We start from the raw sequence: 27918 nt of genomic DNA on the forward strand, positions 1-27918 counted from the left end.
TCGCCGGCAGCATGCAGGGATCTTTCCCGGGGACAGCTGCGACAGGGATGGGACAGGGGCAGAGTTCCTGCTGGCCGGATCGCCGGCAGCAGGAACTGGCCAACGCTAGGAGCATTGCTTGGAACATGAAAGGAGGGCACTGCTGTAAATTAAGCTTTAAGCAGCCAAACGTCTACGGCTTACCATGGCCGCCTGCTAGCAGAATTCCACTGTCTGGCCCCGCTTGTGTGATCTGTACATCAAGACCCCAGGCACTCAATGTGAAGACAGAAAATTCGACCTTGTACTGAGTGCACATGTGATAGGTACTGTGCATGGTCTTGTTCACAGAGAAAGACTACATTCATTGTTCGCAAAAATGTATCTTTGTGAGGAATTCACTCCCTTTTTCCCATCCCACAGCTGCGAGTGTCTCCCGAGCTACCCTGGCATCCCCCTCCCAGAGGCTGGCACAGATCAGGCGGCGAAAAAAAAGGACACGGGACGAGATGTTCTCAGAACTTATGGTCTGTTCCCGAGCCGAGGCGGCACAGAAGACCCAGTGGAGGGAGAACATGTCGCAATACCAGCGATCACACAGCGAACAGGAGGACAGGTGGTGGCAGGAAGACCAGCAGGTGACTCAAACGCTGCTTGGACTAATGAGGGAGCAAACGGACACGTTCCGGCGCCTTGTAGATGTTCTGCAGGACCGGAGGCAGGAGGACAGAGCCCCGCTGCATTCTATCTCTAACCGCCCTCCCCCGCCACAAAGTCCTATCCCCACCTCACCCAAAGTCCCAAGAAGGAGGGGCGGCAGGGGACGTGAAAACAGTCACTCCACCCCTGCAGACTGCTCAAATTGCAGACGGCTCTCATTCCCAAAGATTTGATATGTCCTTTCTTTCCCTCCAAATGCGCCTCACCCAAGCCCCCGTCCCAGTTTCATCCCCTGTGTAGTTCTTAATAAAAAATACGTTTCTGTTAATTACTGTTTCCGTCGTGTTCTTTTAGAGGATGGTGTGTTTGAAGGGGGGGGAAGGGGGTTGGTAGTTGGAGAGGACAGTCACCTTTACCAGGGTACAGACACGGGGGCAGGTTCAGCAGAAGGTCACACACACATTGCAGTCACTGGGCACACTGGTCAGTCTGGGAGGTGGTTTTCATGTTGTGTGTGTGTGGGCTATGTGAGTTTGTGGCGGGGGAGATGGTTACAGATCTTATGCAGCGGTCCTTAGCCTGGATGACAGAGCCACGCAGCAGGGGATCTGTAACCGCCCTCCCCCACCACAAAGTCACATAGCCCCCACACACAGAGTCCCGAAAAGGAGGGGTGTCAGGCTCCGTTGAAACAACCAGTCCACCAGTGCGGACCTGCTCTAGGAGCAGGAGCCTGTCATTCCTCGAGTTTAGAAGCGTCCTTTCCATCACTACACCCACTCCCCACCACAGTCTGCGTCCCAGTTTCAACCCTTTACCGCGAAATCCTTAATAAAGAAAACGGTGTTAATGAACAAAGTTTCATTTATTTTATTTTTAAAGGTGCGTTGGAAGGGGAGGAAGGGGGTCGGTAACTGGAGAGGATAGTCAACATTAAGTGGGTAAAGAAACGGGGCCAGGTTCAGCTTTTGTTTAAAAAAACGTAATAGTCACAGGTTACCCTGGTCACTCTGGAACCTAGCTTTCAAAGCTTCCCGGATGCACAGCGCGTCCCGCTGGGCTCTTCTAATCGCCCGGATGTCTGGTTGGGCGTAATCAGCAGCCAGGTGATTTGCCTCAACCTCCCACCCCACCATAAACGTCTCCCCCTTGGTCTCACAGAGATTGTGGAGCACACAGCAAGCTGCAATAACAATGGGCATATTGGTTTCGCTGAGATCAGAGCGAGTCAGTAAGCTTCTCCATCTCCCCTTCAGACGTCCAAAAGCACACTCCACCACCATTCTGAACTTGCTCAGCCAGTTGTTGAAAAGTTCTTTTTCACTGTCCAGGGCGCCTGTATAGGGCTTCATGAGCCAGGGCATTAGCGGGTAGGCTGGGTCCCCGAGGATCATTATAGGCATCTCCACATCCCCAACAGTTATTTTGTGATCCGGGAAGTAAATACCTTCCTGCAGCTGTCTAAACAGACCAGAGTTCCTGAAAATGCGAGCGTCATGAACCTTGCCCAGCCATCCGACGTTGATGTTGGTAAAACGACCCCTATAGTCCTCCAGTGCTTACAGCACCATTGAAAAGTAGCCCTTTCGGTTAATGTACTGGCTGGCCTGGTGGTCCGGTCCCAGGATAGGGATGTGAGTTCCATCTATAGCCCCACCGCAGTTTGGGAATCCCATCGCAGCAAAGCCATCTACGATCACCTGCACGTTTCCCAGGGTCATTACCTTTGAGAGCAGTAGCTCAACGATTGTGTTGGCTACTTGCATCACAGCAACCCCCACGGTAGATTTGCCCACTCCAAATTGGTTCACAACTGACCGGTAGCTGTCTGGCGTTGCAAGCTTCCAGAGGGCTATGGCCATTCGCTTCTGGACAGTCAGGGCTGCTCGCATCCGGGTGTCCTTGCGCTTCAGGGCAGGGGACAGCAACTCACAAAGTTCCAGGAAAGTTCCCTTACGCATCCAAAAGTTTCGCAGCCACTGTGATTCATCCTAGACCTGCAGCACTATGCGGTCCCACCAGGCCGTGCTTGTTTCCCGGGCCCAGAATCGCCGTTCCACAGCATCAACATGACCCATTGCCACCATGATGTCCATGGCGCGGAGTCCCGTGCTTTGCGAGAGGTCTGTGCCCCTCTCAGACTTAATGTCCTCACTGCGCTGCCGTAGCCTCCTCGCCTGATTTCTCAGCATCTGCCTCTGAAAAAGGTGGATGATAAGGCGCGAGGTGTTGACAACGGCCATAACTGCAGCGATGATCGCAGCGGGCTCCATGCTCGCAGTGCTGTGGCGTCCATGCTATCAATCACCAGAAACGTGCACGAACTGATTGCCTGCCGGCGCTTTCACAAAGGGAGGGCGGGAGTGAGGGTTGAATGACGACAGTTACCCAAAACCACCCTCGACACATTTTTTGCCCCAGCAGGTATTGGGGGCTCGACCCAGAATTCCAGTGGGCAGTGGGGACTGTGGGAACTGTGGGATAGCTACCCACAGTGCACCGCTTCCAATGTCGATGCTTGCCTAGTTAGTGTGGACTCACAAAGTCGAATTACTGTCTTTAGTGCGGATACACACGTTCGACTTTGTAATATCGGTTCCACAAATTCGCTTTAAGTAAAATCGAACTACTCTCGTAATGTAGACATACCCTTTGAGTCTTTGTTCTGAAAATGACCTGACCATTACTAACACTCTGTTCTGACAAGCGGACAAATAGAAAATGACGTGGATGCACCCTAGGTCCAAACAGTGGCATCTGATAGATTATGCCATTGTTAGAAGGCGAGACATCCGAGACGTACTGATTACACTGCTCTACAGCCAAAATGCTTCTGAAATAAATGTAGTCAAACTTTACTAATTCTGGGTCACTGAGAACGAAAATGATGCTTAAAATGGTTGATTGGCTCTAGTTTTCAAGATATGCTATTGGGTCAGTATATACGACCCTTGACTTGGGAATGGCGGAGGATAAGTGAGTTATAAAGGGAAGGGATCTCAATTTAAACCAGAAATGACTAACATACATCTTTGACTGGATCTATGAATAAATCTATGACTGGGTTTGGACAGTACTTGCTTTTAGGCAAAAAAATGAATAATGCAATCTGAAGCTGGTATTGCGTCATACATGATATGAATTGCATCATGTTATTCCTAGAAGTCATGGATGATGCAATCATAATGAAGCTTACATCACTCTGCTGAACAAATTGCACTATATCAGCTCTAGAAATCATACAGTGTCGTGCTCTCTTATTTGTCAGTGTTTGATTTTGCAAAGGGACACATTTCTGTGTAGCCAAAGTGAGCAGAGATGCCTCGTACTTGTGTGAACAGTGCAGATCACCACAAACATAGCAGAAGTTAAGTGACTTTTGCATCACAAAAGCGCAGTATAACCACTATGGTTAAGAAAGCCTATCACCTTTATTTTGGTTGCAAAATTGGAGATCAGGACAAGAGGTGGGCCCCACACATATGCTGCAAAGCTTGTGCAACAAATCTTCGCCAGTGGTTGAACAGGAAAAGGAAATCTATACCTTTTGCAGTGCCAATGATTTGGAGAGAGCCAACAGATCATACCAGCAATTGTTACTTCTGCATGGTGCCTCCAGTTGGGAAAGGGGTGTCAAAGAAGAAAAAGTGTACTGCGCATTATCCAAACATTCCATCAGCTATACGCCCAGTACCCCACGGAGAAGGACTGCCGGTTCCTGATGCACCAGAAACATTCTCACTTGAGTCAGACGAGGAAGAGGAAGAGGATGAAACTTCTGATCCTGAACCATCAATGTCACAGGACCCCGATTTTCTCCCATCCTCCTCCTCTGAACCACACCTCATAACACAAGGTGAACTGAATGACCTTGTCAGGGATTTGGAACTACCCAAGAGTAAGGCAGAGCTGTTGGGCTCCAGACTACAGCAGTGGAATCTCCTGGCAGGTGATGTTAGGGTTTCCATGTTCCGTGACCGTCAAAAGGATCTTGTCCCATTCTTCTTCATGGAAGGTGATCTTGTAGCCTGCAACAACATCCCTGGTATGATGGCAGCCCTCAATATCGTTCACGATCCAGATGAGTGGAGACTGTTCATTGATTCATCGAAGACGAGTCTTAAAGCTGTTTTACTGCATAATGGGAATGTTTTGCCATCAATTCCAGTTGGTCATGCAGTCCATATGAAGGAAACCTATGACAACATGAAACAACTTTTGAGGTGCATAAACTATGACCAACATCAGTGGCAGCTTTGTGGCGATTTGAAGGTTGTTGCTCTCTTGCTTGTTCTGCAGACTGGATACACAAAGTACTGCTGTTTTCTCTGCGAATGGGATAGTCGTGCAAGAGATTCCCACTACATCAAGAAAGATTGGCCACTCCAACAGTCATTGGAGCCTGGGAGGAAAAGTGTCCAGCATCCACCACTTGTTGAATGAAGGAAGATTTTGTTACCACCCTTACACATCAAGCTGGGTCTGATGAAGAACTCTGTCAAGGCCATTGACAAAACACAAGCAGCTTTCAAGTACCTCCATGGAAAATTTCCAAGGTTAAGTGAAGCTAAGATAAAAGAAGGTGTCTTTGTTGGTCCTCAGATTCGTGAACTTCCTCGAGATGATGCATTTGACCATGCACTGCATGGCAAGGAAAAGACGGCATGGAAAGCCTTCCAGTTAGTGGCAATAAATTTTCTTGGAAAAAACAAGGCAGACAACTACAGGTTGTTGATGGAAAACCTCCTCAAGGCATACAAAAGCCTTGGTTGCAACATGTCACTAAAGATACATTTTTTGCACTCTCATCTAGATTTTTTTCCACCGAACTGCGGAGCAGTGAGCGACAAGCACGGCGAGTGATTTCACCAGGACATTGCAACAATGGAGAAACGCTATCAGGGCAAATGGAGCCCATCAATGCTTGCAGACTATTGCTGGACAGTGACAAGAGATGCTCCATTTAATGAATACGAGAGACAAGCCAAGAAGCGTCGAGAAGACACTGAATAGGACTAAACTATGTACATAATCATTTTTTGCCTTTTGTTTCATAATAAATTTTATTTATATAACCCTTTTGCTGATTTTTAAAGTGTTACATAAACAGGACAGGTAAAATATTATCATGTAAAGCAACCATAAACACATGAAAAGACCTAGGTTTACAATTTATGATTAAAACTCTACTATCTACACAATATACATAGACATAAAATGTAAAAACTTAAATATCTTAGAAACAGTAGCCAATCAGTTGTTTTAATTGTCATATTTGAATTCAGCACATCAAAATAAAAAAATTGCACATTTTATCTCTGAAGCAGACGACTTCTCAAAAATTTTAGACCAGTGGTACTAGAGTTATGCGAGGTGCAGGGTGCTGGACAGATCACAGATTAGTCAGGACGTCTCTTCAACTCTACATCGTTCCTTCTCGGCACAAACGCCCTAAGCATGTGTGACCTGCTTTCAATATAGCCAAAGTGAAAGATGCTCAATGTTTCAACAAATTCCAGAAGAGTCTTGATGACAAACTGACATCCCATGGACAACTGATCAGTACTGTAACCGAAAAGTGGGACCAGTTCAAGCAGATAGTGACTGACACAGCAATAACATCTCTTGGACCAAAGAAAAGAACACATCGGGATTGGTTTGATGAGAACCAAGAAGAAATATGCTCAGCACTGGAAGTAAAGAGAAAAGCTTTTATCGAATGGCAGAATGATCCCTCCTCAGTCTCTAAGTGGGACCATTGCAAGGACCTTCAGAGCAAAACACAGAAAGACCTCCGTCAGATACAAGACAACTGGTGGGAGAGCAAAGCCAAAGAAATTGAGCACTATGCTGAGACCCAAAACTTAAAGATGTTCTTCAGTGCTATTAAGACTGTCTATGGACTGTCTAAACCAAGGACCACCCCATTGCTCTCATTAGACAACACAATACTGATTCAAGATAAAGAAAGCATCAACGAAAGATGGCGAGAATACTTTAGCAACCTTCTCAATAGACCATCAACTGTGAATAATATTGTCCTCAATGAAACTCCACAACAACCTGCTCTGACAGATCTTGACTTTCCACCTACTATAGATGAGATTAAGAAAGCTGTTAGCCAGATGAGTTCAGGGAAAGCTCCTGGAAAAGATGGGATACCAGCAGAGATATACAAAGCAGCAGGTCCAGCAGCACTAGCAGCGTTCCACAGCGTGATCATCAACATCTGGGAGGATGAAAACACACCACAGGACCTCCATGATGCTACTATTGTTTCTCTTTTCAAGAACAAAGGCAGCAAAGCGGAATGTGGAAACTATAGAGGCATATCCCTCCTATCCGTTGGAGGGAAGATCATCGCCTGCATCATCTTGAACCGCCTAATAGCCAGTATTTCCGAGGCAAATCTACCTGAAAGTCAATGTGGTTTTCGACCTGGCCGGAGCACAATCGACATGGTGTTTGCTCAGACAAATAGAAGAGAAGTGCATTGAACAGAACATGCACCTGTATGCTGTCTTCATAGATCTGACAAAGGCGTTTGATACCGTCAAAAGGGAAGCCCTTTGGACCATTCTAACATGACTTGGCTGCCCAAGAAAATTTGCCCAGATTATACGCCTTTTTCATGACAGGCGAAATATTGTCTGATGGAGCCACATCAACCCCCTTTAACATCACCAACGGCGTGAAACAAGGATGTGTTCTCGTTCCTGTCCTATTTAATCTGTTCTTTGCATGTGTCCTTAACCATGCAACGAAAGATATGGACCGAGGTATATACTTGAAATACCAGCACGATGGTTTACTTTTTGACCTCCGCTGCCTGAATGCAAAGACTAAGACAGTGCAGAAACTCCTTCTTGAGGCACTCTTTGCTGACTACTGTGCCCTCATGGCTCACACTGAAGATGATCTTCAGCACATTGTCAACAAGTTTGCTGAGGCCTCGCAACTTTTCAGACTAACTATCAGCCTCGGAAAGACAGAAGTTCTCCATCAACCTGCACCTGGATCAAATGCTTCTGTCCCGAGTATCTCCATTGACGGTACTCAGCTGAAAGTAGTGGAGAACTTTAAATATCTGGGTAGTGTCAATATCCAGTGATGGATCACTGGATAATGAGATCAACGCACGAATATCCAAAGCAAACCAGGCACTTGGCCGTCTGCGTGTCAAAGTTTTAAATCACCACAACATCCAGATGTCAACAAAACTGCTTGTGTACAGGGCTGTTGTTCTTTCATCTCTTTTGTGCGGGTGTGAAACATGGACACTATATAGGCGTTACATCAAGCAGCTCAAAGCATTTCACATGCGCTGCCTCTGCAACATCATGAAGATCCACTGGCAAGACAAAGTGCCCAATCTCGAGGTCCTCGAGAGAGCCCAGATGACAAGCATTGAAATGATGATCATGACGTCACAGCTACGTTGGACTGGTCATGTCAGCCGCCTGGATGCCAACAAAATCCCCCGCCAGCTTCTGTATGGTGAGCTCTCCCAGGGAATCCGGCATTTAGGTCGTCCACGGAAACATTACAAGGACACCATCAAAGCCAATCTGCAGTACAGCAGTATTAAACCTAGGGACCTTGAGAACGCTGCCAGCGACAGAACACAGTGGCGTGCAACAGTCAGAAATACCTGCATCGCCTTTGAGGAAGACCGCTGCCAGCATCTACAAGAGGCACACGAACGACGTCACAGCAGCGCATAATCCATTGACCGCGAACTTCCCATGCACCATCTGCAGCAAAATGTGCACCTCTAGAATTGGCTTGTACAGTCATCAGAGGGCACACCATGAGACCAACAATTGATGACCTGCACAGATTTTGTCATCATCAGATCGATGGACTACCAAAGAATTTTTACTCAGTCAGGGCCTAAGTGAAATTTTTAATAGAATATAAACTGAACATTTTAAATAGGATGATTAAGACATGGCATACAATTCTGAATGAAAGAGAAGTACAATATAATTTAAAAGGTGTAATGTAAAAATAGCTCAGTTATAAAAAATGTTGCATTGAATTTCAATTACATTTAGGTAGTACACTATTTCAAGGAAAACTGTAGTAATTTTTAGTAAAGACTTATGCATCTGCTTAACTTTACATATTGTGAGAATAATCCCTTCAGTGAGACTATTCATAATGTGTTAAATTAAGCAAGTGCGGAATAAGCTTGGTTTCATCCACAGATTTTATGAGCATACTCTCCACTCCATTATCCAAATCATTAATGAAAATATTGAATAGTACTGGACACAGGACAGACCACTGTGGGACCCTGCTGGATATACTCTCCCAGCGAACCACTGATAACTACTCTTTAAGTACGGTCTTTCAATCAATTGTGCATCCACCTTATAGTAATTTCATCTAGACCATATTTCCCTAGTTTGCTTATGAGATTATCATGTAGGGCTCTGTGAAAAGATTTACTAAACATGAAGTTGTATCATGTCTACTTATTCCACCCATCCACCAGGCCAGTAACCCTGTCAAAGAAGAAAATTAGGTTATTTTGGCATGATTTGTTCTTGATAAATTAATGTTGGCTATTACTTACCACTTTATTATCCTCTAGATGATTACAAATTGATTGTTTAATCATTTGTTCCAGTATCTTTCCAGATATTGAAGTCAGGCTAACTGCAGTGGAGATTATGTTTATAAAATTTGTGGATGACACCAAGCTGGGAGGGGTTGGAAGCACTTTGGAGGACAGGATTAGAATTCAAAAGGACCTGGAGAAATTAGAGAATTAGTCTGAAATCAACAAGATTCAATTCAATAAAGACAAGGGCAAAGTACTACACTTAAGAAGGAAAAGTCAAATGCACAATTACAAAAGGGAGAGTAACTAAGAGAGAGGAGAGTCTAAGGCCTGGTCTACACTAGGCGTTTATGTCGAAGTTAGCGCCGTTAAATCGAATTAACCCTGCACCCGTCCACACTGCGATGCTATTTAGTTCGACATAGAGGTCTCTTTAATTCGACTTCTGTACTCCTCCCCGACGAGGGGAGTAGCGCTAAATTCGACATGGCCATGTCGAATTAGGCTAGGTGTGGATGGAAATCGACGCTAATAGCTCCGGGAGCTATCCCACAGTGCACCACTCTGTTGACGCTCTGGACAGCAGTGCGAGCTCGGATGCTCTGACCAGCCACACAGGAAAAGCCCCGGGAAAATTTGAATTTGAATTCCTTTTCCTGTCTGGCCAGTTTGAATCTCATTTCCTGTCTGGACATCGTGGCGAGCACAGCAGCACTGGCAACGATGCAGAGCTCTCCAGCAGTGATGGCCATGCAGTCTGGGAATAGAAAGAGAGCCCCAGCATGGACTGATCGTGAAGTCTTGGATCTCATCGCTGTGTGGGGCGATGAGTCCGTGCTTTCCGAGCTGCGATCCAAAAGAAGGAATGCAAAGATCTACGAGAAGATCTCTAAAGACATGGCAGAGAGAGGATACAGCCGGGATGCAACGCAGTGCCGCGTGAAAATCAAGGAGCTGAGACAAGGCTACCAGAAGACCAAAGAGGCAAACGGATGCTCCGGATCCCATCCCCAGACATCCCGTTTCTACGAGGCACTGCATTCCATCCTCGGTGCTGCCGCCACCACTACCCCACCAGTGACCGTGGACTCTGAGGATGGGATACTGTCCACGGCCGGTTCCTCAGACATGTTAGGGGACGGGGAAGATGAGGAAGGAGATGAGGAGGGCGAGGCAGTTGGCAGATCTCACAACGCTGATTTCCCCGACAGCCAGGATCTCTTCATCACCCTTACAGAGATCCCCTACGAAGCGTCCCCAGCCATTACCCCGGACACAGAATCTGGTGAAGGATCAGCCAGTAAGTGTTGTAAACATCTAAACATTTATTTTTAACAAAACAGGAATATTAACAATTAAAAGAATGGGTTGTTCATGATTAGTGTGCCCTAGGCGCTTAACGGTTTAGTAAGGGGCAGTGCAAGTTTTGAAAAGAAATCTAGCAATGTCCGGTTTTCAGTGATTGTCCTGCACAAGCCGCTCTACTGTGTATTCCCTGCTACTGCAGCTACAGTAAAATGCGGTCTATATGTGCGGGGATAGAGCAGTAATCCTCCTGGGACATCTCGATGAAGCTCTCCTGGAGGTAACTTGAAAGCCGTTGCATGAGGTTCTTGGGGAGAGCGGCCTTATTGGGTCCTCCGAAGTACGACACGTTGCCGCGCCACGAGATTATCAGGTACTCGGGGATCATTGCTCTGCACAGCAGGGCGGCATACGGCCCTGGTCTTTGGAGGCTTTCCCGGAGCATTCTCTCTTTGTCGCTCTCGGAGATCCTCATCAGGGTGATGTCGGCCATGGTGACCTGCTTTTAATTAGGTAGGGGAATGTTAGTGTTGGGACTGCTTTCCCGTTCCTTTACAGAACTGTCACCGCTGGTTTGCAGCCACGCGGTGGAGGCGGGAGAGGGGCAGCCGAAAGGGATCATTCCCGGGGACAGCCGCGAGGGGGTGGGACAGGGGCAGAGTTCCCGCTTGCCGGATTGCTGGCAGCAGGGACTGACATTGATTTAAATGTGAAATGAGGCCAGTGGTAATATAAAAGTTTTAAACTGCCACAAGTGTACGGCTTACCATGTCTGCCTGCAACAGAAATTCCGTTGTGCTGCCTCGCTTCTCAAATGTGCTGTTCAAGACCCCAGGCACAGAATGCGAAGGCCGAGAATTCGACCTTGTGCTGAGTGCGCATGTGAAAGGTGCTGTGCATGGTCTTGTTCACAGAGAAAGACTATGTTCTTTGTTCACAACTACATTTATCTTTCAGAGGAATTCACTCCCTTTTTCCCATTTCCACAGCCCCGTCTGCGACTGTCTCACAACCTAGCCTGGAATCACACTCCCAGAGGCTAGCGCGGATTAGGCGTAGGAAGAAGAGGACACGGGAGGACATGTTCTCTGAGCTTATGGCCTCTTCCCAAGCCCAGGCAGCACAGCAGACCCAGTGGCGGGAGAACTTGACCCGAATGCACCAAGCCAACATGGATCGGGAGGAGAGGTGGCGGCAGGAAGACCAGCAGGCGACTCAAACGCTGCTTGGACTACTGAGGGAGCAAACGGACACGCTCCGGCGCCTTGTGGATGTTCTGCAGGAACGGAGGCAGGAGGACAGAGCCCCGCTGCAGTCCATCTCTAACCGCCCTCCCCCGCCACCAAGTCCCATACCCACCTCACCCAAAGTGCAAAGAAGGAGAGGCGGCAGAGTCCCTGCTAACTCTCACTCCACCCCTGCAGAGAGCTCTAGTAGCAGAAGGCTCTCATTTCCCAAAATTTGAAAAGTTCTTTCCTTCCCGCCTGACACAAGCCCACGTCCAAGTTTCACCTCCCAATGCCATGTGTAGTTGATAATAAAAAATTCGTTTCTGTTAACTACTGTTTCAATCATGTTCTTTTGGAGGAGGAGGGGAAAGGGGGTTGGAAATTGGACAGGACAGTCTCCTTTGGCAGGGTACATAGTCGGGGGCAGGCACAGCAGCAGGGCATATACACAGTGCAGTGATGCAGTGACTAGTTGCCCCGGTTAGTCTGGGAGGTTGTTTTGATGTAATGTTGGGGGGGGTGGGTTGCTCTGTGACTTTGTGGCGGGGGAGGGCAGTTACAGATCTTAAGCGCCGGTCCTTAGACAGGATCACAGAGCCACACAGCATGGGATCTGTAACCGTCCTCCCCCTGCCACAAAGTCAAATAGACCTCCCATACACACAGTCCCGATCAGGAGGGGTGACAGGCTCCGTTGAAACAAGCATCCCACCGCAGCGGAGCCTGTCAATCCTTGAGTTTAGAAGCTGCATTCGCATCACAACACTAGACCCGCCCCGCACCACAGTCTGCGTCCCAGTTTTAAAAAATTCCCGCTAAAACAGTATTAAAGAAAACGGTGTGCTTTAACAAAGTAGAACTATTTTTATTTCGACACGTGTGTTGGAGGGGGGGTGAAGGGGGTATGTAACTGGATAGGATAGTCAACATTACCTGGGTAAAGAAACGGGGGCAGGTTTAGCTTCTCAGTACACAAACTATAAAATCACAGGTTACCCTGCTCACTCAGGAACTTTGCTTTCAAAGCCTCCCGGATGCACAGCGCTTCCCGCTGGTCTCTTCTAATCGCCCGGCTGTCTGGCTGTGAGTAATCACCAGCCAGGCTATTTTCCTCAACCTCCCACCCCGCCATAAAGGTCTCCCCCTTGCTCTCACAGAGATTGTGGAGCACACAGCAAGCTGCTATAACAATGGGGATATTGGTTTCGCTGAGATCACAGCGAGTCAGTAAGCTTCTCCATCTCCCCTTGAGACGGCCAAAAGCACACTCCACCACCATTCTGCACTTGCTCAGCCGGTAGTTGAAGAGTTCTTTTTCAGTGTCCAGGGCGCCAGTATAGGGCTTCATGAGCCAGGGCATTAGCGGGTAGGCTGGGTCCCCGAGGATGACTATAGGCATCTCCACATCCCCAACAGTTATTTTGTGGTCCGGGAAGTAAATACCTTGTTGCAGCCGTCTAAACAGACCAGAGTTCCTGAAAACACGAGCGTCATGAACCTTGCCCGGCCATCCCACGTAGATGTTGGTAAAACGTCCCCTGTGGTCCACCAGTGCTTGCAGCACCATGGAAAAGTATCCCTTTCGGTTAATGTACTGGGTGGCCTGGTGGTCCGGTGCCAGGATAGGGATGTGAGTTCCATCTATGGCCCCACCGCAGTTTGGGAATCCCATCGCTGCGAAGCCATCTATGATCGCCTCCACGTTTCCCAGGGTCACTACCTTTGGCAGCAGTACATCAACGATTGCCTTCGCTACTTGCATCACAACAACCCCCACGGTAGATTTGCCCACCCCAAACTGGTTCGCGACTGACCGGTAGCTGTCTGGCGTTGCAAGCTTCCACAGGGCTATGGCCACTCGCTTCTGTACACTCAGTGCAGCTCGCAACCGGGTGTCACTGCGCTTCAGGGCAGGGGACAGCAACTCACAAAGTTCCAGGAAAGTTCCCTTCCGCATGCGAAAGTTTCGCAGCCACTGGGATTCATCCCAGACCTGCAGCACTATGCGGTCCCACCACTCAGTGCTTGTCTCCCGTGCCCAGAATCGCCGTTCCACGGCATCAACATGACCCATTGCCACTGTGATGTCCTCGGCGCTGGGTCGCCTGCTTTCTGACAGGTCTGTGCTACTCTCAGACTTCAGGACATCACCGCGGTGCCGTAGCCTCCTTGCCTGACTTTTCTGCATCTGCCTCAGGGAAACCTTTATGATAAGCTGCGAGACGTTGAGAGCGGCCACAACTGCAGCGATGGTCGCAGCGGGCTCCATGCTCGGAGTACAGTGGCGTCCGCGCTGTCAATGACTGGAAAAGCGCGCGAACTGTTTTCCCGCCGGCGCTTTCAGGGAGGGAGGGCGGGAGTGATGGACGGATGACGACAGTTTCCCAAAAGCACCCTCGACTCATTTTGTTACCCAGAAGGCATTGCCGGCTACACCCAGAATTCCAATGGGCAGAGGGGACTGCGGGAACTGTGGGATAGCTGACCACAGTGCACCGCTTCGAATGTCGACGCTATCACCGTTAGTGTGGACGCACAAAGTCGAATTACTGTCCTTAGTGTGGACACACACGTTCGACTTTGCAATATCGATTACAAAAATTCGATGCAAGTAAAATCGAACTACTCTCGTAGTGTAGACAAGGCCTAAGAGGTAGTACTGCAGTTGTGAAAAAGGCTAATATCATTCTGGGATGTATTAATGGGAGTATAGTATGTAAGACACCGGAGGTAACTGTTCCATTCTACTCAGCGCTGGTGAGTCATCAGTTAGAGTACTATGTCCAGATTTGGGTGTCACACTTTAGGAAATATGGGGACAAATTGGAGAGAGTTCAGAGGACAGCTATAAAAATGATAAAAGATTTAGAAAACCTGACCTTTGATGAAAGGTTTAAAAAACTGGACAACTTTGGTCTTAGGAAAAGACAACCAAGGGGGGCCCTCATAATAGTTTTCAAATATGTTAAGGGCTGTTATAAAAAGGATGGAGATCAATTGTTCGTCATGTCCCCTGAAGGTAGAACAAGAAGCAATTGGCTTAATCTGCAGTAGGGAAGATCTGGGTTAGATATTAGGAATAACTTTCTAATTATAAGGTTAGTTATTGGAATAGGTTACCGAGGGAGCTTGTGTAATCTCCATCATTGGAGGTTTTTAAGAACAGGTTAGACTTGTGGTTCTCAACCTATTTACCATTGTGGGGAACATATGCAGCTCTCTGTGTTATGTGGGCAGCATCCACACAATATATATATACTACCTGTATATATATTATATATATACCCCTATCTAGGGGAGGGATAGCTCAGTAGTTTGAGCATTGGCCTGCTAAACCCAGGGTTATGAGCTCAATCCTTGAGGGGACCACCTAGGGATCTGGGGCAAAATCAGTACTTGGTCCTGTTAGTGAAGGCAGGGGGCTGGACTCGATGACCTTTCAGGGTCCCTTCCAGTTCTATGAGATAGGTATCTCCATATGTTATATTATATTATCTACCAAAAAGAAAAAGGTTTATTATTTGTTATATGACAGCAATACAATTCAAATCAATATAGTACCTTTCATTTTAACACTATCTACCAAGAGTATTTCAAATAAGTCAAAACATTTACTGTTAAAATTAATTTACTAAGAGGGTGGCATGGCATGCTTCACTGCTACCCTCACTTCTGTGCTGCTGCTGGCAGTGCGGCTGGGCTGAGCACCTGGAAAGTGCGGTTGCAGAGCCTGCCTGCAAAGATGGGGATCCCTGCCCAATGCAATGTGCCCTCCCTGCCAGGGACTTCCCCCCATGCACCCAGCCCCGCCACCAGGGGCTGCCCCCCAGACAGGGAATGCCCCCCATCACCCAACCTCCTTGAGACTGTCCCCCCAGCATCCGGACACCGCCCTCTCCCGACACTGGGCTGGCACATGTGGCTGCCATGCAGAGACAGAATACTCTGTCCAAGGCAGAATGCCCCCACCAGGGATTGCCCCTCCAACATCCAGTCCCCCATCCAGGGACTGTCCCTCATGCATTCAGCCCCACACCAAGGGACTGCCCCTCAGCATCCTTCCAGCAACTGCCCCCAGCACCCATCCAGGGACTGCAAACAGTCCCCCACCTAGAGTCTGTCCCCCATACACTGGCTTCACCCCCCTCCCTGCAGCCCGAGCTCCCTGCCCCTCCTCCCTAGTCCCCAGCCCCCTACACCCCCTTCCTGTGCGCCCTGTGGCCCTAGCCCCTGCACCACCTCCCTGTGCCCGCTGGTCTCCTACCTCAGCTGCACATAGCTCAGCTGTGCAGCCCACCCTACCTGCCTACCACTGCGGTCCTAGTGCCATAGCCTGCTCCAGTGGGGGACACTGGACCTGTGATCTTGGGGCAGGAGGGCACTGAGCACCCTGGTCTCCTGCCAATGCTGCTGGGCCTGATCCTGCAGGGGCAGGGGGCTGACACTGGGTAAGATTTTAAAAAATGCCTAAGTCCCCTTTTCAAAAGTCTCTTAGAAGCCTAATGTCATGTCTATACTTACAAGTTTTGTGACTTTAACTAGTCCTGAGTGGCAACCCACCCCCTCCCTCCACCAACTCATCCCCCAGTGTAAATGCAGTTATACAGGTAAAAGAGTGCTTATGATGCTATTGCTTATTTCAATTTGGGATAGAAAATAAACTCAGTATAAAATGCTTTATACTGTATCTACACTAGAGCTTTTACCAGCATAACTATGTCAGCAAAAAAAATTACATCCCTTATTTATATAACTATGCCAGTAAAACTTTTTAAGTATAGATCAGCCTAGTCTCACTGAAAGCCAATGGGATGGAGCCTAAGTAATTTCTGAGAATGCATCTTAAGCACTTTTAAATATTTTACTTCCATAGACTCATCTGGCACCCAAAAGGTGAAGGAGGAACACAGAGTCAGGCAAACCTTGTAATAATCCCAAGCTATATTTGGAATACAAGCCCAATTTGTTGCATCAAAACCACACTAATATTTGCAGCAACCTTCAATGATATTTAAAATAACTGTCCTACAAATGTAAAGAGCAGAACTGATTTGAGACTGGCCAACTGCATTGACAAAGATTAAAGTAAGTGAACTTTAATTTGGCCCTCCTGGGATATTTTTGCTGAGGAATAATAATAAATGATGCATGTGGACAGTTGTTTCATACATGGCCACCAACTGCAGACTATGGTTATCTTAAAAGAAAGAAGCAGACATCTGTTGTGCAGTCCAGGCACCAATTAAGATCTAGTAAGATTTCACTGGGGTTGAGATAAGAGAAAAAGGCAGATGTTAACAAGGAAAACAATAAACCTCTGCATAAATAAATATTACCCCTCTGTCCTCATGCAATTTAATAAGTGAAATACAAGCATTTCACTGAATGTTGTTGAATATTCAGTTAATGGAGTTTTGTCCGGTATGAGAGTGGACAAAATTAAAAAAGCTATTCCATAGAATATTCCTTAGAATTCACTACAGTTGAAAACTGAAAACTTGTTAAATGACAATGGTTAAAAAGAGACATAATTAGATAGTTCTAACTATCAGAATTTGTCAAAAAACTACTTTGTAAATTGTAGTATTGATTAGTAGTTCTCCCCTCCCTGGCTGAGTGCCTGTTTAAGGCACTGAATTGAAACCTTCATGAATAAGTGACTTCTTATGGATTTTTTTTACTACCTTTTCTGACGATATAAGCTCATTCCTAGCTTTTCCAGATGTTTAACATCTTGTCTCTAGCTGTTAATTATATTGTAGATAACAAGGACGGAGAGTTAGAGATTATATTAATTACCTTTATAATTATGCTATGCTAGGGGGTGTGTTCACATCTAAAGGGCAGTGGACAATATAGAGAAAATGCATGAAATTGTTCCAAATACAATTGCATGTGTAAACCCCCGAGGCATTTTTATCTTGCCAACTGGTACTTCATGAGATCTAAAATAAAATATGTCACAGTACCCTGAAAGTAAGACAGGAGCAATATTTTCACATTTGTGATTTCTTTCTCATGTAGGCCTTCCTTTCACACTCACATGTTCTTTAATAAAAAACAAGGTACACAATCTAAGGAAAGCCCCATTCTTCGTGTCTGAATTTATGACTCTACTATACTTTTGTAACCCTTCTGCCCATCTAAGTTGGCAGCAACAAGGGCCGGGTTCTGTATCTAGGGGTTCCGTTTCAATAACACAATGCAAAACCGGCTCGAGGCCCCACCCAGTGACCTGGGACAATTACATGCCACCCCCTGGGTGCCTCTCGCAAGCACGGAGTCTGAGTGTAACAGAAAATGTTTAATAACATGAGGTAAACGACATCAGCATTAAATTGGAAAAACACCACAAACAGGATTCATAACACAAACCACCCCAGCAAATTGGGCTGTCCTTTCCCTTTGGTTCTTGAATCCAGCAACCCAAAAATCACCCAGAGTCCCCAAAGTCCAACACCCCCAAAGTCTCTTGGGTCCAGCAACCACCCAAAGTCCCAAAAGTCCAACAGACCCCAAAGTCTCTGTCCCTGGTCAGTGCAGCCCCAGAGTAAAAGGGGGGGGGGCACGCAGGGTGTTAAGGGACACCTTACGTGATCTGAGGCCAGCTGGCCGTCTCTCCGTGCGGTTCCGCCACAGCCTTCACCACGAGTCAGTCCACTTCCTGCCATCCCACAAACAGCTCCGCTCTACAAGCTGCTCCGCTCACTGACCTGTGAGCCGCTCCAGCTATCCCCGCAAACAGCTCCGCTCGCCACTCCTTGGGCCACTCCAACTGTGAGCCGCTCCAGCTATCCCCGCAAGGCTCCGCGCTGCTCCTCCAGTTGTCCCCACAAATTGCTCCACCAGCTGCTTAGCAATATAGCTTCAGGCTCCCCCCCCTAGTTAACACAGCACTCAGTGATCTCAGCTCTTAATAACTTTAGCTCTTTTGTGATTTCAGCTCTTAGCAATTTCAGCTCATAGTAGGGGAGCCCCAATGCTAGTGCACCATTGGTCCAAAGTGAATTCAGCTCAGCAGCCTGTAACTAGACTCCTAATGGAATCAAAGTTAGCTCTGACATTCAACAGTGGAGAGAGGAGGTAGTACAATTGGTGTTTCAAACCCTCAGAGGGGGACCCATACCATCATGTACAAATACCTGTCCCCATCCTCTCTCAATTCACTGGGTTTTGTAACCCATGCCCCTTGTCAAGCAAGTGCTACTTAGGTAATGGTGAAGGACTCACTCAGTCCTTCTGTCATACAACAGTTCCACTGGCCTTGATTCACAGAATCAGGGTAACAAAACTTTATTCTTCCTGCCCCAATAACAGAGAAAACTGGGGATCCCACACTGCCAAAGTAACCACTTTGAGTTGCTGTTGTTTCATGCCAGGCGAGTGGGTGTGCCTATGCAAACAAGATCAGCCCCTGGAGTTCTTTTCCACACTCGCCATAATTCACCACCAGATGTCAGGGTAGAGCTCATCCTGACTCTGCTTACACTATATTACAGGACAATAATAAAGTGAAACATCTTGTCTGTGCTCCTCTTGTTTTCTTTTCAACAACAGTAAATTAGTTTAAAGGTGTTGCATTGTCAGCACTTGCACTTAGAATCTCTCCCCCATGAATATGTAAAGTATTCAATCTCATTTGTACCTAAGTCAGTAGAGTTACTCTGGATTTACATTGGTTTAATTGAGATCAGAACTTGGTTCATTGTGAGTAAGTAATGTACTTCAACAGCCCTGAGATCATTTACAAGATGTTTCACTTTATTATTGTCCTGGCTCTCCGAGCTCTGGTCAAGTGAAAAAATTCTCCCTACATTATCCGGGAATTCCTCAATGCCAAGAAAATCCTCATCTGGCTGGGTTAGCCTGCTTTATGCCCCTTTATGTTGCCATCAGGGCAAAGAGGCCAAAGTAGGGCTAAGGATCTGATCTACAGTGTCCCTCTACATGGAATGGAGAGAGGAATCCACATGAAACCTCCTGGCTGGAGAAACAGAAGCTGCCATCCACCCCTATTCCATGTGAGAGTGAGTGGGGGGAAAAAAAAGAGATGCTCTTCTACCCCACCTATCTCTCCTAGCAGCCAAGTAGGGAGACAGAGACGGAGAGGAAGGCCCTACCTCTCAATTGTGCGTGTATTTCAGGTTAAATATATACCTAAAGCCTCTTAATTGTGTGTTCTTATTTTGGAGGTCTTGGAGCTGGCTGTACTGCAGTGAGGAATACTGAAAAGTTATTTATTACACTAACTTATTGTTAACAAAAGATTAAACTATAGTCCAAGTAATAATGGGAGATCTCACTTTATAACAGGACATATATTGTAATGACAAAAATAGTTTAATAAAAATCATAATAGTATCCAACACTCCTTGTAAATTGTCCATCAGATTTGCTTCAACATTTATTTTAGATACAGCAAAAGTATTTTAGCAGTAGATTATCTAGACACATTATATGACTTCACTAGCATTATAGTGAAATTATTGACTAACACTTGCATTTGATTAAATTATTTGTTTATTTACCAGGTGACTTAGTAGCCACAATGAAAATTAGCACAATAAAGCTTATACCTCCATATAAATGAGCATGACTCTAGATCTCTGCCCCATTCATTTGATAAATTTGCAATTATGTCTCTTTATAAAATGGCTTTATGATTTACTGGGCATATTGGTGATTCTTATTAAGATGTCCTCAGAAAGAAAACAATGCTGTATTAAACAGGTGGCAGAGGGGAACTATTAAGAAGACCAGCTCAGTACAGTAGTATTTCAATTCTTCTTCCAATGGGTGTTGCTAAAAGAAATGCTTGTGGCTGTGAGAAACAAAGAAGTTGAATGGATTAGCCAATATGTCCGATCTGCCCCCTAATTATACACCAGAAGAAAGACTTAATACATCTGCCAATTAAAATAAATGTCTTCAACTGCCATGGACTAGCAAAGCAGGCAAGTCAGTATTGCTGTAATATAATCCCATCTAGAATTTCTTTTAATTTCTAATCAGCTGCTTACGGACAATGGGTCCCACCTGTTTAGATCACCTACTAGCTGGGAAAGAATCCCCTTGCTAACACTTTCTTTTAGCTTGGCACCTGTATAATTATGATATATATACATTTTTTTTTTCTTCCTAGAAGAGATTAACATGCCTTGGGAAACATCTCCCAAATCACCTGTATTACACAGGGAACCATCTCAACCACCTATTATTGACAAACAGGTTTATTTAAATCTTTGGTATTAAAGAGATTATACATTTAAGATCTCTTATTCTTATTAGCAACCTTCATTTAAACCAGACTTTTATAAAAACCTGTTTAAACTTTCTGAAGTTTTACATATTCATCAGTAAGGCTACGTTTTAGTCACAGGTATTTTTAGTAAAAGTCATGGACAGGTAACAGACGGTAAACAAAAATGTACAGCCCGTGACCTGTTCATGACTTGTACTATATACCTCTGACTACACCTTGGGTACTCTGGGTCAGGGAGCATTCCGGGGACACTGTGGGTGCTTTTGGGGGTGTGCGCGGCCCGGGGGGTGCTATAGGTTTTATGGGGGGTGGTGACAGCGTGCAGCCCAGGACCCCCACAGGTGCTGGGAAGGGGCAGCGGCACACGGCCCAGGACCCCTGCTGCTGGCGGAAAGCGAAGAGAGGGGAACTGGGCAGTGGTGCATGGCCCAGGACAGCTGCTGGGGATGAGGTGGGTAGCCTGAGACCACCGCTGCTGCTGGGGTGTGTGTGCATCAGCCATGACCTCCGTGACAGACTCACAGGCTTATTCATCAGTAAATGAATGCACATTTTAACATAGAATCATAGAAGATCAGGGTTGGAAGGGACCTCAGGAGATCATCTAGTCCAACCCCCTGCTCAAAGCAGGATCAAGTTCCCAAACAGATTTATACCCCACTTCCCTAAATGGCCCCCTCAAGGATTGAACTCACAACCCTGGCTTTAGCAGGCCAACGCTCAAACCACTAAGCTATCCCTCCCCCCATATAAGAACATAGCTGGGTATAGACCGAGGTGGGCAAACTACGGCCCGCAGGCCACATCCGGCCCGTGGGACCATCCTGCCCGGCCCTTGAGCTCCCGGTCCCTTCCCCGCTGTCATGCCGTCGTGTGGGCAGTGTTCTGGGCGGCGGGGTTGCGTGCTCCTGCCGAGCAGCACGACAGCGTGTCTGGCTCTGCCCGGGTGGCACAGCTGCCAGACATGCTGCTCTGAGTGGCATGGTAAGGGGGCCAGAGGGTTGGATAAGGGGCTAGGGGATACCGGGGGGCAGACAGGGAGCAGGGAGCGGTTGGATGGGGTGGAGGTTCTGGGGGGCGGTCAGGGGACGGGGGGATTGGATAAGCGTGGGAGTCCCGGGGGGGACCTGTCAGGGGGCGGGGGTGTGGCTAGAGGTCAGGGGATGGGGATCACGGGGGGTTGGATAGGCTTAGAGTCCCAAGGGGCCTGTCAAGGGGCGGGGGTGTGGATAGGGGTCAGAGCAGTCAGGGGACTGGGAGCAGGGGGGGTGGAAAGGGGGTGGGGTCCCGGAGGTGGTTAGGGGACAAGGAGCATGGTGGGTTGGATGGGTCGGGAGTTCTGAAGGGGACAGTCAAGGGGGTGGGAAGTGGGAGGAGTTGGATAGGGGGCAGGCGCCAGGCTGTTTGGGGAGGCACAGCCTTCCCTACCCGGTCCTCCATACAGTTTTGCAACCCCAATGTGGCCCTCGGGCCAAAAAGTTTGCCCACCCCTGGGCAAAGAATGCTTCCTGCAAACTGCAATGATAATTTAAAGTCATGATTGGATTATCTGTACACAAAGCAGGTAATCTTAAAGATGAGTTCTTATTTCTTCTCTCTGGCACATTAAAATCCACATCTCGTAGCACCTCACTGCTATGCTGCAGTACCATGAATTAAAAGTAACAGAAAATAGAATACTAACGATTCAGTTTTCAAAATATAAAATCTTAAAAAAATACTAGTAGATAAATGAAAAGATAGTGAATCTTAATGCAGTTGAGTGGTCACTTATGGCCATTCAGTACACCCAGGCATGTTGGGGGTGGTTCAGAGCTGCATTTTCCCATGGGAAGTTCCAGAAGGTAGAATGCCTGTCCAAACTTAAGAGTTTGCAGGAAGAGACATGCCACTGTACCACAACTCTGTTTCCTTCTGCACAGTCTTTAATTATGTGATCACAAATTGTTTCTTAACCAATATAATAGAATAGTTTTTCTACAACCCTGGATAAACGTGTGAACCTAGGATAGATTATATTTTTTAAAACTGTACTGCATATAGAGTTGAGTGTATAATTCATAAGGAATGATTGGTACAATGTATTCAGTCTCTTTTTCTCTAGTTGAATATTTACAAGCAGGTCATGGTATTTTTAAACTGTATTTGTTATTTGAATTTGTACAACAAATACATTTTCACACTTTTTATTCTCTGGTTGATCATGAATATTTATAATTCAATCTGTGTTGCTTAGTTGTGAATGGTCAGATAAGTCACATGTTATTGTTGAGTTCCTAATTTGATGTAAATGCAAGCTCTCCTGGGATGTGCTATCTGCTAGCCCATGCATTCTGGCTAAACAGTTTTGCTTCAGGAAGGTATGTGTGGTAAAACTGCATGCTGGACTAGTACTGTATACACTCCAAGAGAACCAGAAGAATGTAGATTCAGCACACAGGTTCCTCAGTCTGCCCTAAGAGGAATGACAACAGGTGCCAATTACAGGAGATTTTATACTTCCATCTGCTCTCTCAGCTACAGGAAATGAACTCATGTCCGGGTTGAGTACTGCAGCATTCCAGCCAGGGGAGACTGAAAAAAAAAAAAAAACCTGGCCAAGCTGCCTCTGTTGCTCTGAAATGGGCAAGTCTAAAACAGAAGTGATGTCTATGTATGAGATTTTTTGCAGTGGGAACATTGTATTTAATGGACACTTCAAAACTCCCAGTGTGTAATATGTAAATATGTCCCATCACATGGTTCTGGTATCTCTGTGAGCGACACAGGATTTCATGGTTGTGGTAGCAGGCAATGAAATATTATTTGTTTTTAAATGTGAGAAAATTGCAAGATATTATACAGCATTCAGGAATATACAAATTATCTAGCTTGAGTTACTTCCAAAGTCATAATCCACCAGCCAAAACCAAGTGCTTTGTAGCTGGTTTTAAATTTAACTGAAGATTTTCATGTATATCTAAGAAACAGAATCATATAAAAATAAATATGCCAAATAACCAAATGCATCTTGTATAGAAAGTTAATAAAAATGTTTTTAATGTGAGAGCCTTGTGATATCTAATCCTAGACTAGAACATACCCTCCAGAGGAAAAAACCTGTGGGAAAAGATCAGAGGTAGGCAAACTCTATAGGGCTCTTTGAGGGAATTTCCTCAGATAATTTCATAAGAAGGAGGTATTGGGAATATCCAACTGCTTGAAGTAGACAGCTTTTCTTGCAGGAGGCAAACTAATGCCCTCCTAGAATCCAGGGAAGCCCCTTTAAGTGTGAGAACTTGAATAACGCAAAGACCAACTTCTCCAGATTCACTCAACCTAAGAGTATTTAATAGAGAATAAGTGATCTTCTGATAAATGAATCATACCCTGATAAGTCTAAGAAGCCATCTGTAGGCCCTGATGATGAAGGTAGGTAGTTGCCAAACCAAGACACTCAGCAAACACCGTGTAGCTACTGCTTGTCCAAAAGACTGGACTGACACAGGTTGTCTCCTATATATAACCTGAAGTACTTCTTGGGCTTTGGCCTCATGAAGATGTCGAGGAGTGCACCCTGAAGTTGACGGGCCTAATCTATTTTGTGAATTGAAAGCAAGGATTATAGTGCCCAGAAACACAGTAAAGTTCTAGCATTGTAACCAGTGTTATACCCTCTGTTTCCAGAAAAGATTGGACTTCACTATATAGTAGTCTACTATGAGAAGGATTGATTGGTTTGGATTTTGACATGACTTCAAACTGAAACAATGATTCAATAAACTCCAGGTTCCATAAATTGGAAGAGAGATCCTGCCAAATCTGCAACTGAAATTAAAATAGGTTTTAGGTCTGGACAACAATAGCTTTACTGGATCTCCAGAAGAAATCAATAGATTGGACGAAGAAGACTGTTTATATCATTGACCATTTTTTTTCCCCAAAATCACCGTGAAACTCTTTGGAGAAGAACAGTGGAATAAATGGCATCTCTGAGATCAGAAAGAGCATTGTTTCCTTCTTTACAGAGACTAACCCAGCCTCAGTGATCCAGCTGTCAATCTGATGACAAATCTGGACTCAAGCAAGCCTGTGAATGAGAATGGACACCAAGTCTGGCATATAAGAACATAAGAACGGCCGTACCGGGTCAGACCAAAGGTCTATCTAGCCCAGTATCCTGTCTACCGACAGTGGCCAATGCCAGGTGCCCCAGATGGAGTGGACCTAACAGGCAATGATCAAGTGATCTTTCTCCTGCCATCCATCTCCATCCTCTGACAAACAGAGGCTAGGGACACCATTCCTTACCCATCCTGGCTAATAGCCATTAATGGACTTAACCACCATGAATGTATCCAGTTCTCTTTTAAACGCTGTTATAGTCCTAGCCTTCACAACCTCCTCAGGTAAGGAGTTCCACAAGTTGACTGTGCGCTGTGTGAAGAAGTACTTCCTTATATTTGTTTTAAACCTGCTGCCTATTAATTTCATTTGGTGACCCCTAATTCTTGTATTATGAAGGCAGCCCTCAAGGAGTACCTTGCTACCTCCTGACCTTCTTTAACAATCTCAAGGAATTACTTCTTACCCTCCAGGATATGGTCCAACCAGGTATTTCTGACATGACAGATCTCTGCAGCTGGAAATATCCTCCAGTTCATATTTATTTCACTTGCACTGGATGAGATCATCAAGAATCCATGTCTTGCTATTTGTGTTCCTCTGTGGATATTGATGTCTTTCCTATGAATCTAGTAGTGCTCTACTACATGGTTTAGAGTTTGAGAAGTGAAAGCAGGGATTACAATACCCCAGGTTTATTCAACAGTTGGAATACATTTTTTGTGTATTTGTTTGCAATATCAAAAGTTATAAAAACAGTTAATATATACATAGTGTACATTCATGTGATCAAATTTGCATATTAAGGGAAAGTTTTTGAAAGTCATTTGCAATAAATGTGAGAAATTATCCCAATGTTTCACCAAAACTGTAGAAGCCAGAGGCCAATCAAAAATCTTATTGTCCAGCAGCATAGGACTACTAATAACCAATTTTGGACAACTGAATTTTAAATACATACTGTACAAGCTGCTGACTTGAACTTTAAAGTCCTCTGAGCACTGAATGACTAGCATGTCTGATCTAAGGCTGAATGTGAACATTGGTACCCCATCTCAATTTGTAAACACCACTAAAAAACAGAATGGATTGGACTGTGTGGGCTTCTACTTTGCTAAATTTCTCAATCAGTTACATCCAAAGTCACACCTTTGGAGGAGTGGACATTTAAATATCTTCTCTCTCCATAATGTATTATTTATGTTTGGTGGCATTTACTAAGGCAGATGTTCAGTTTTCATTTTAAGCCTCTGATCTGATACACGGATCAGTTAATGCACTCAGGATTTTCAAGTGCAGATCATATCAGCATTTACCCTGGAGGGAAGGGACACAAAAGACAAGAGCATTCCTTCTGATCAACATCACATTAGACAGTTAAACAATAGCAGTATCCCGCTCCTAGAACCCTATATGGACTCTTCTCATGAATCTGTCATACTTTTAAATTTTATTAATTTATTTGTTTATTATAGAATATTGGTATATCAGTCAATTACAAATGGCATAGAAAAAATACTAAAATGATTCTTACACTACAAATCTGCTATACCATTGCCATCTCCACTTAATGCTTTGATTTTGCCATCTCCACTTTGTTTCCAGTAGCATGTGTGCATGTTTTCTCTCAAACACCAGCACAATCAGTTATGAACGATCATGGATTAAAGGACACAGGGAGGAGAGAAACAGGGTTACTTGTGAGAAATGTGAAGTTTCTCCATACACTCAGAATTGTTAAATAAGTGTACAATGATGAAACCTCCTAAGGACATGGATCCACATCAATACTTTTCTTTATTTTTGAGAGAATGAGAATGTTACTAAATGTTAAGAAATAAAAGAGAAAAAACAGTCTGGACAATAAACAACAAGCAAACGCTCTATAAATATGTGTAGAAAATGTAAATAAATGTAGAAGTATGACCTGACATGACAATGACTGCAACTGGTGCATGGTTTATGGATTACATACTGTAATGCCACAGGCTGTCAGCTACTAATAACTGGTATAAAAGAAGTTTTCTTATACAGTAACTTGCTTAAAGTCATCCCGGTTAACATTGTTTTGTTGTTACGTTGCTGATCAGTTAGGGAACATGCTCGTTTAAAGTTGTGTAATGCTCCCTTTTAAAGTCGTTTGGCAGCCGCCTGCTTTGTCTACTGCTTGCAGGAAGAGCAGCCCATTGCAACTAGCTGGTGGGGGCTTGGAACCAGGGTGGATCGGCAGACCCCTATCAGCTCCCCGCTCCCCTAAGTTCCCTGTGCAGCAGCTGCCTGTAGTTCAGCTGTTTCCCTCCCCCTACTGCCATGTGCTGCTCCTGCCCTCTGCCTTGGAGCTGCTCCCCGAGACTCCTACTTCCTTTGCTGCGGGGGAGGGAAAGAAGAGGGAGGCCAATGTCAGGATATCCCCCTCCCCCCCTGCTCCTGCACCCCGCTTACCCCATCTTCCATAGAGCAGGGCTCAGGAGGGAGGGAGCTTGTAGCAGCTACGTTCTAAGCAAGCTGATCTAATTAACAAGGCAGTGTACTTAAGGGAAATGCGCATATCTCCCTCCATTCCTGCTGCCTTGCTGAGTGAGAGAGTTAACCCTTGAGGGCTCAGCCAATTGCTAGTTCATCATTTAGCAGTAAGGGAAATATCCCACCCTCTGACTCCTCCACCTCACCCAAGCTTCACAATCATCGTCACTGTGTACCAGTATTAAATTGTTTGTTTAAAACTTATACTCTCTCTCTCTGTGTATATATATAATATAGTCTTTTGTCTGGTGAAAAAAATTTCCCTGGAACCTAACCCCCTCATTTAC

At 45.7% G+C, this 27918-nt stretch overlaps 2 protein-coding genes across 2 annotated transcripts in view; one reads left to right on the forward strand and one right to left on the reverse strand.

Annotated features, from left to right (window-relative positions):
• The window catches only part of FBXO36 (F-box protein 36), an 85871-nt gene that overhangs the window by 33417 nt on the left and 24536 nt on the right, over nucleotides 1-27918 (reverse strand). The gene's annotated exons all lie outside the window — the stretch shown is intronic.
• Nucleotides 9522-12072, forward strand: LOC135973684 (uncharacterized). Its single transcript, XM_065557961.1, has 2 exons — nucleotides 9522-10508; nucleotides 11503-12072. The coding sequence occupies exons 1-2, from the start codon at nucleotides 9932-9934 to the stop codon at nucleotides 11976-11978; spliced, it is 1053 nt and encodes a 350-aa protein (XP_065414033.1). The 5' UTR covers nucleotides 9522-9931; the 3' UTR covers nucleotides 11979-12072.

The sequence above is a fragment of the Chrysemys picta genome, chromosome 9 (genome assembly GCF_011386835.1).
Source record: "Chrysemys picta bellii isolate R12L10 chromosome 9, ASM1138683v2, whole genome shotgun sequence".
NCBI classification, from domain to species: domain Eukaryota; kingdom Metazoa; phylum Chordata; order Testudines; family Emydidae; genus Chrysemys; species Chrysemys picta.

Excerpts from the sequence above, each read along its gene's own strand:
- LOC135973684 (XM_065557961.1), top strand. The coding sequence starts at position 9,932 with ATGCAGAGCTCTCCAGCAGTGATGGCCATGCAGTCTGGGAATAGAAAG. Across the intron at positions 10,509-11,502 it reads ATCTGGTGAAGGATCAGCCA|CCCCGTCTGCGACTGTCTCA; the intron begins GTAAGTGTTGTA and ends CCATTTCCACAG.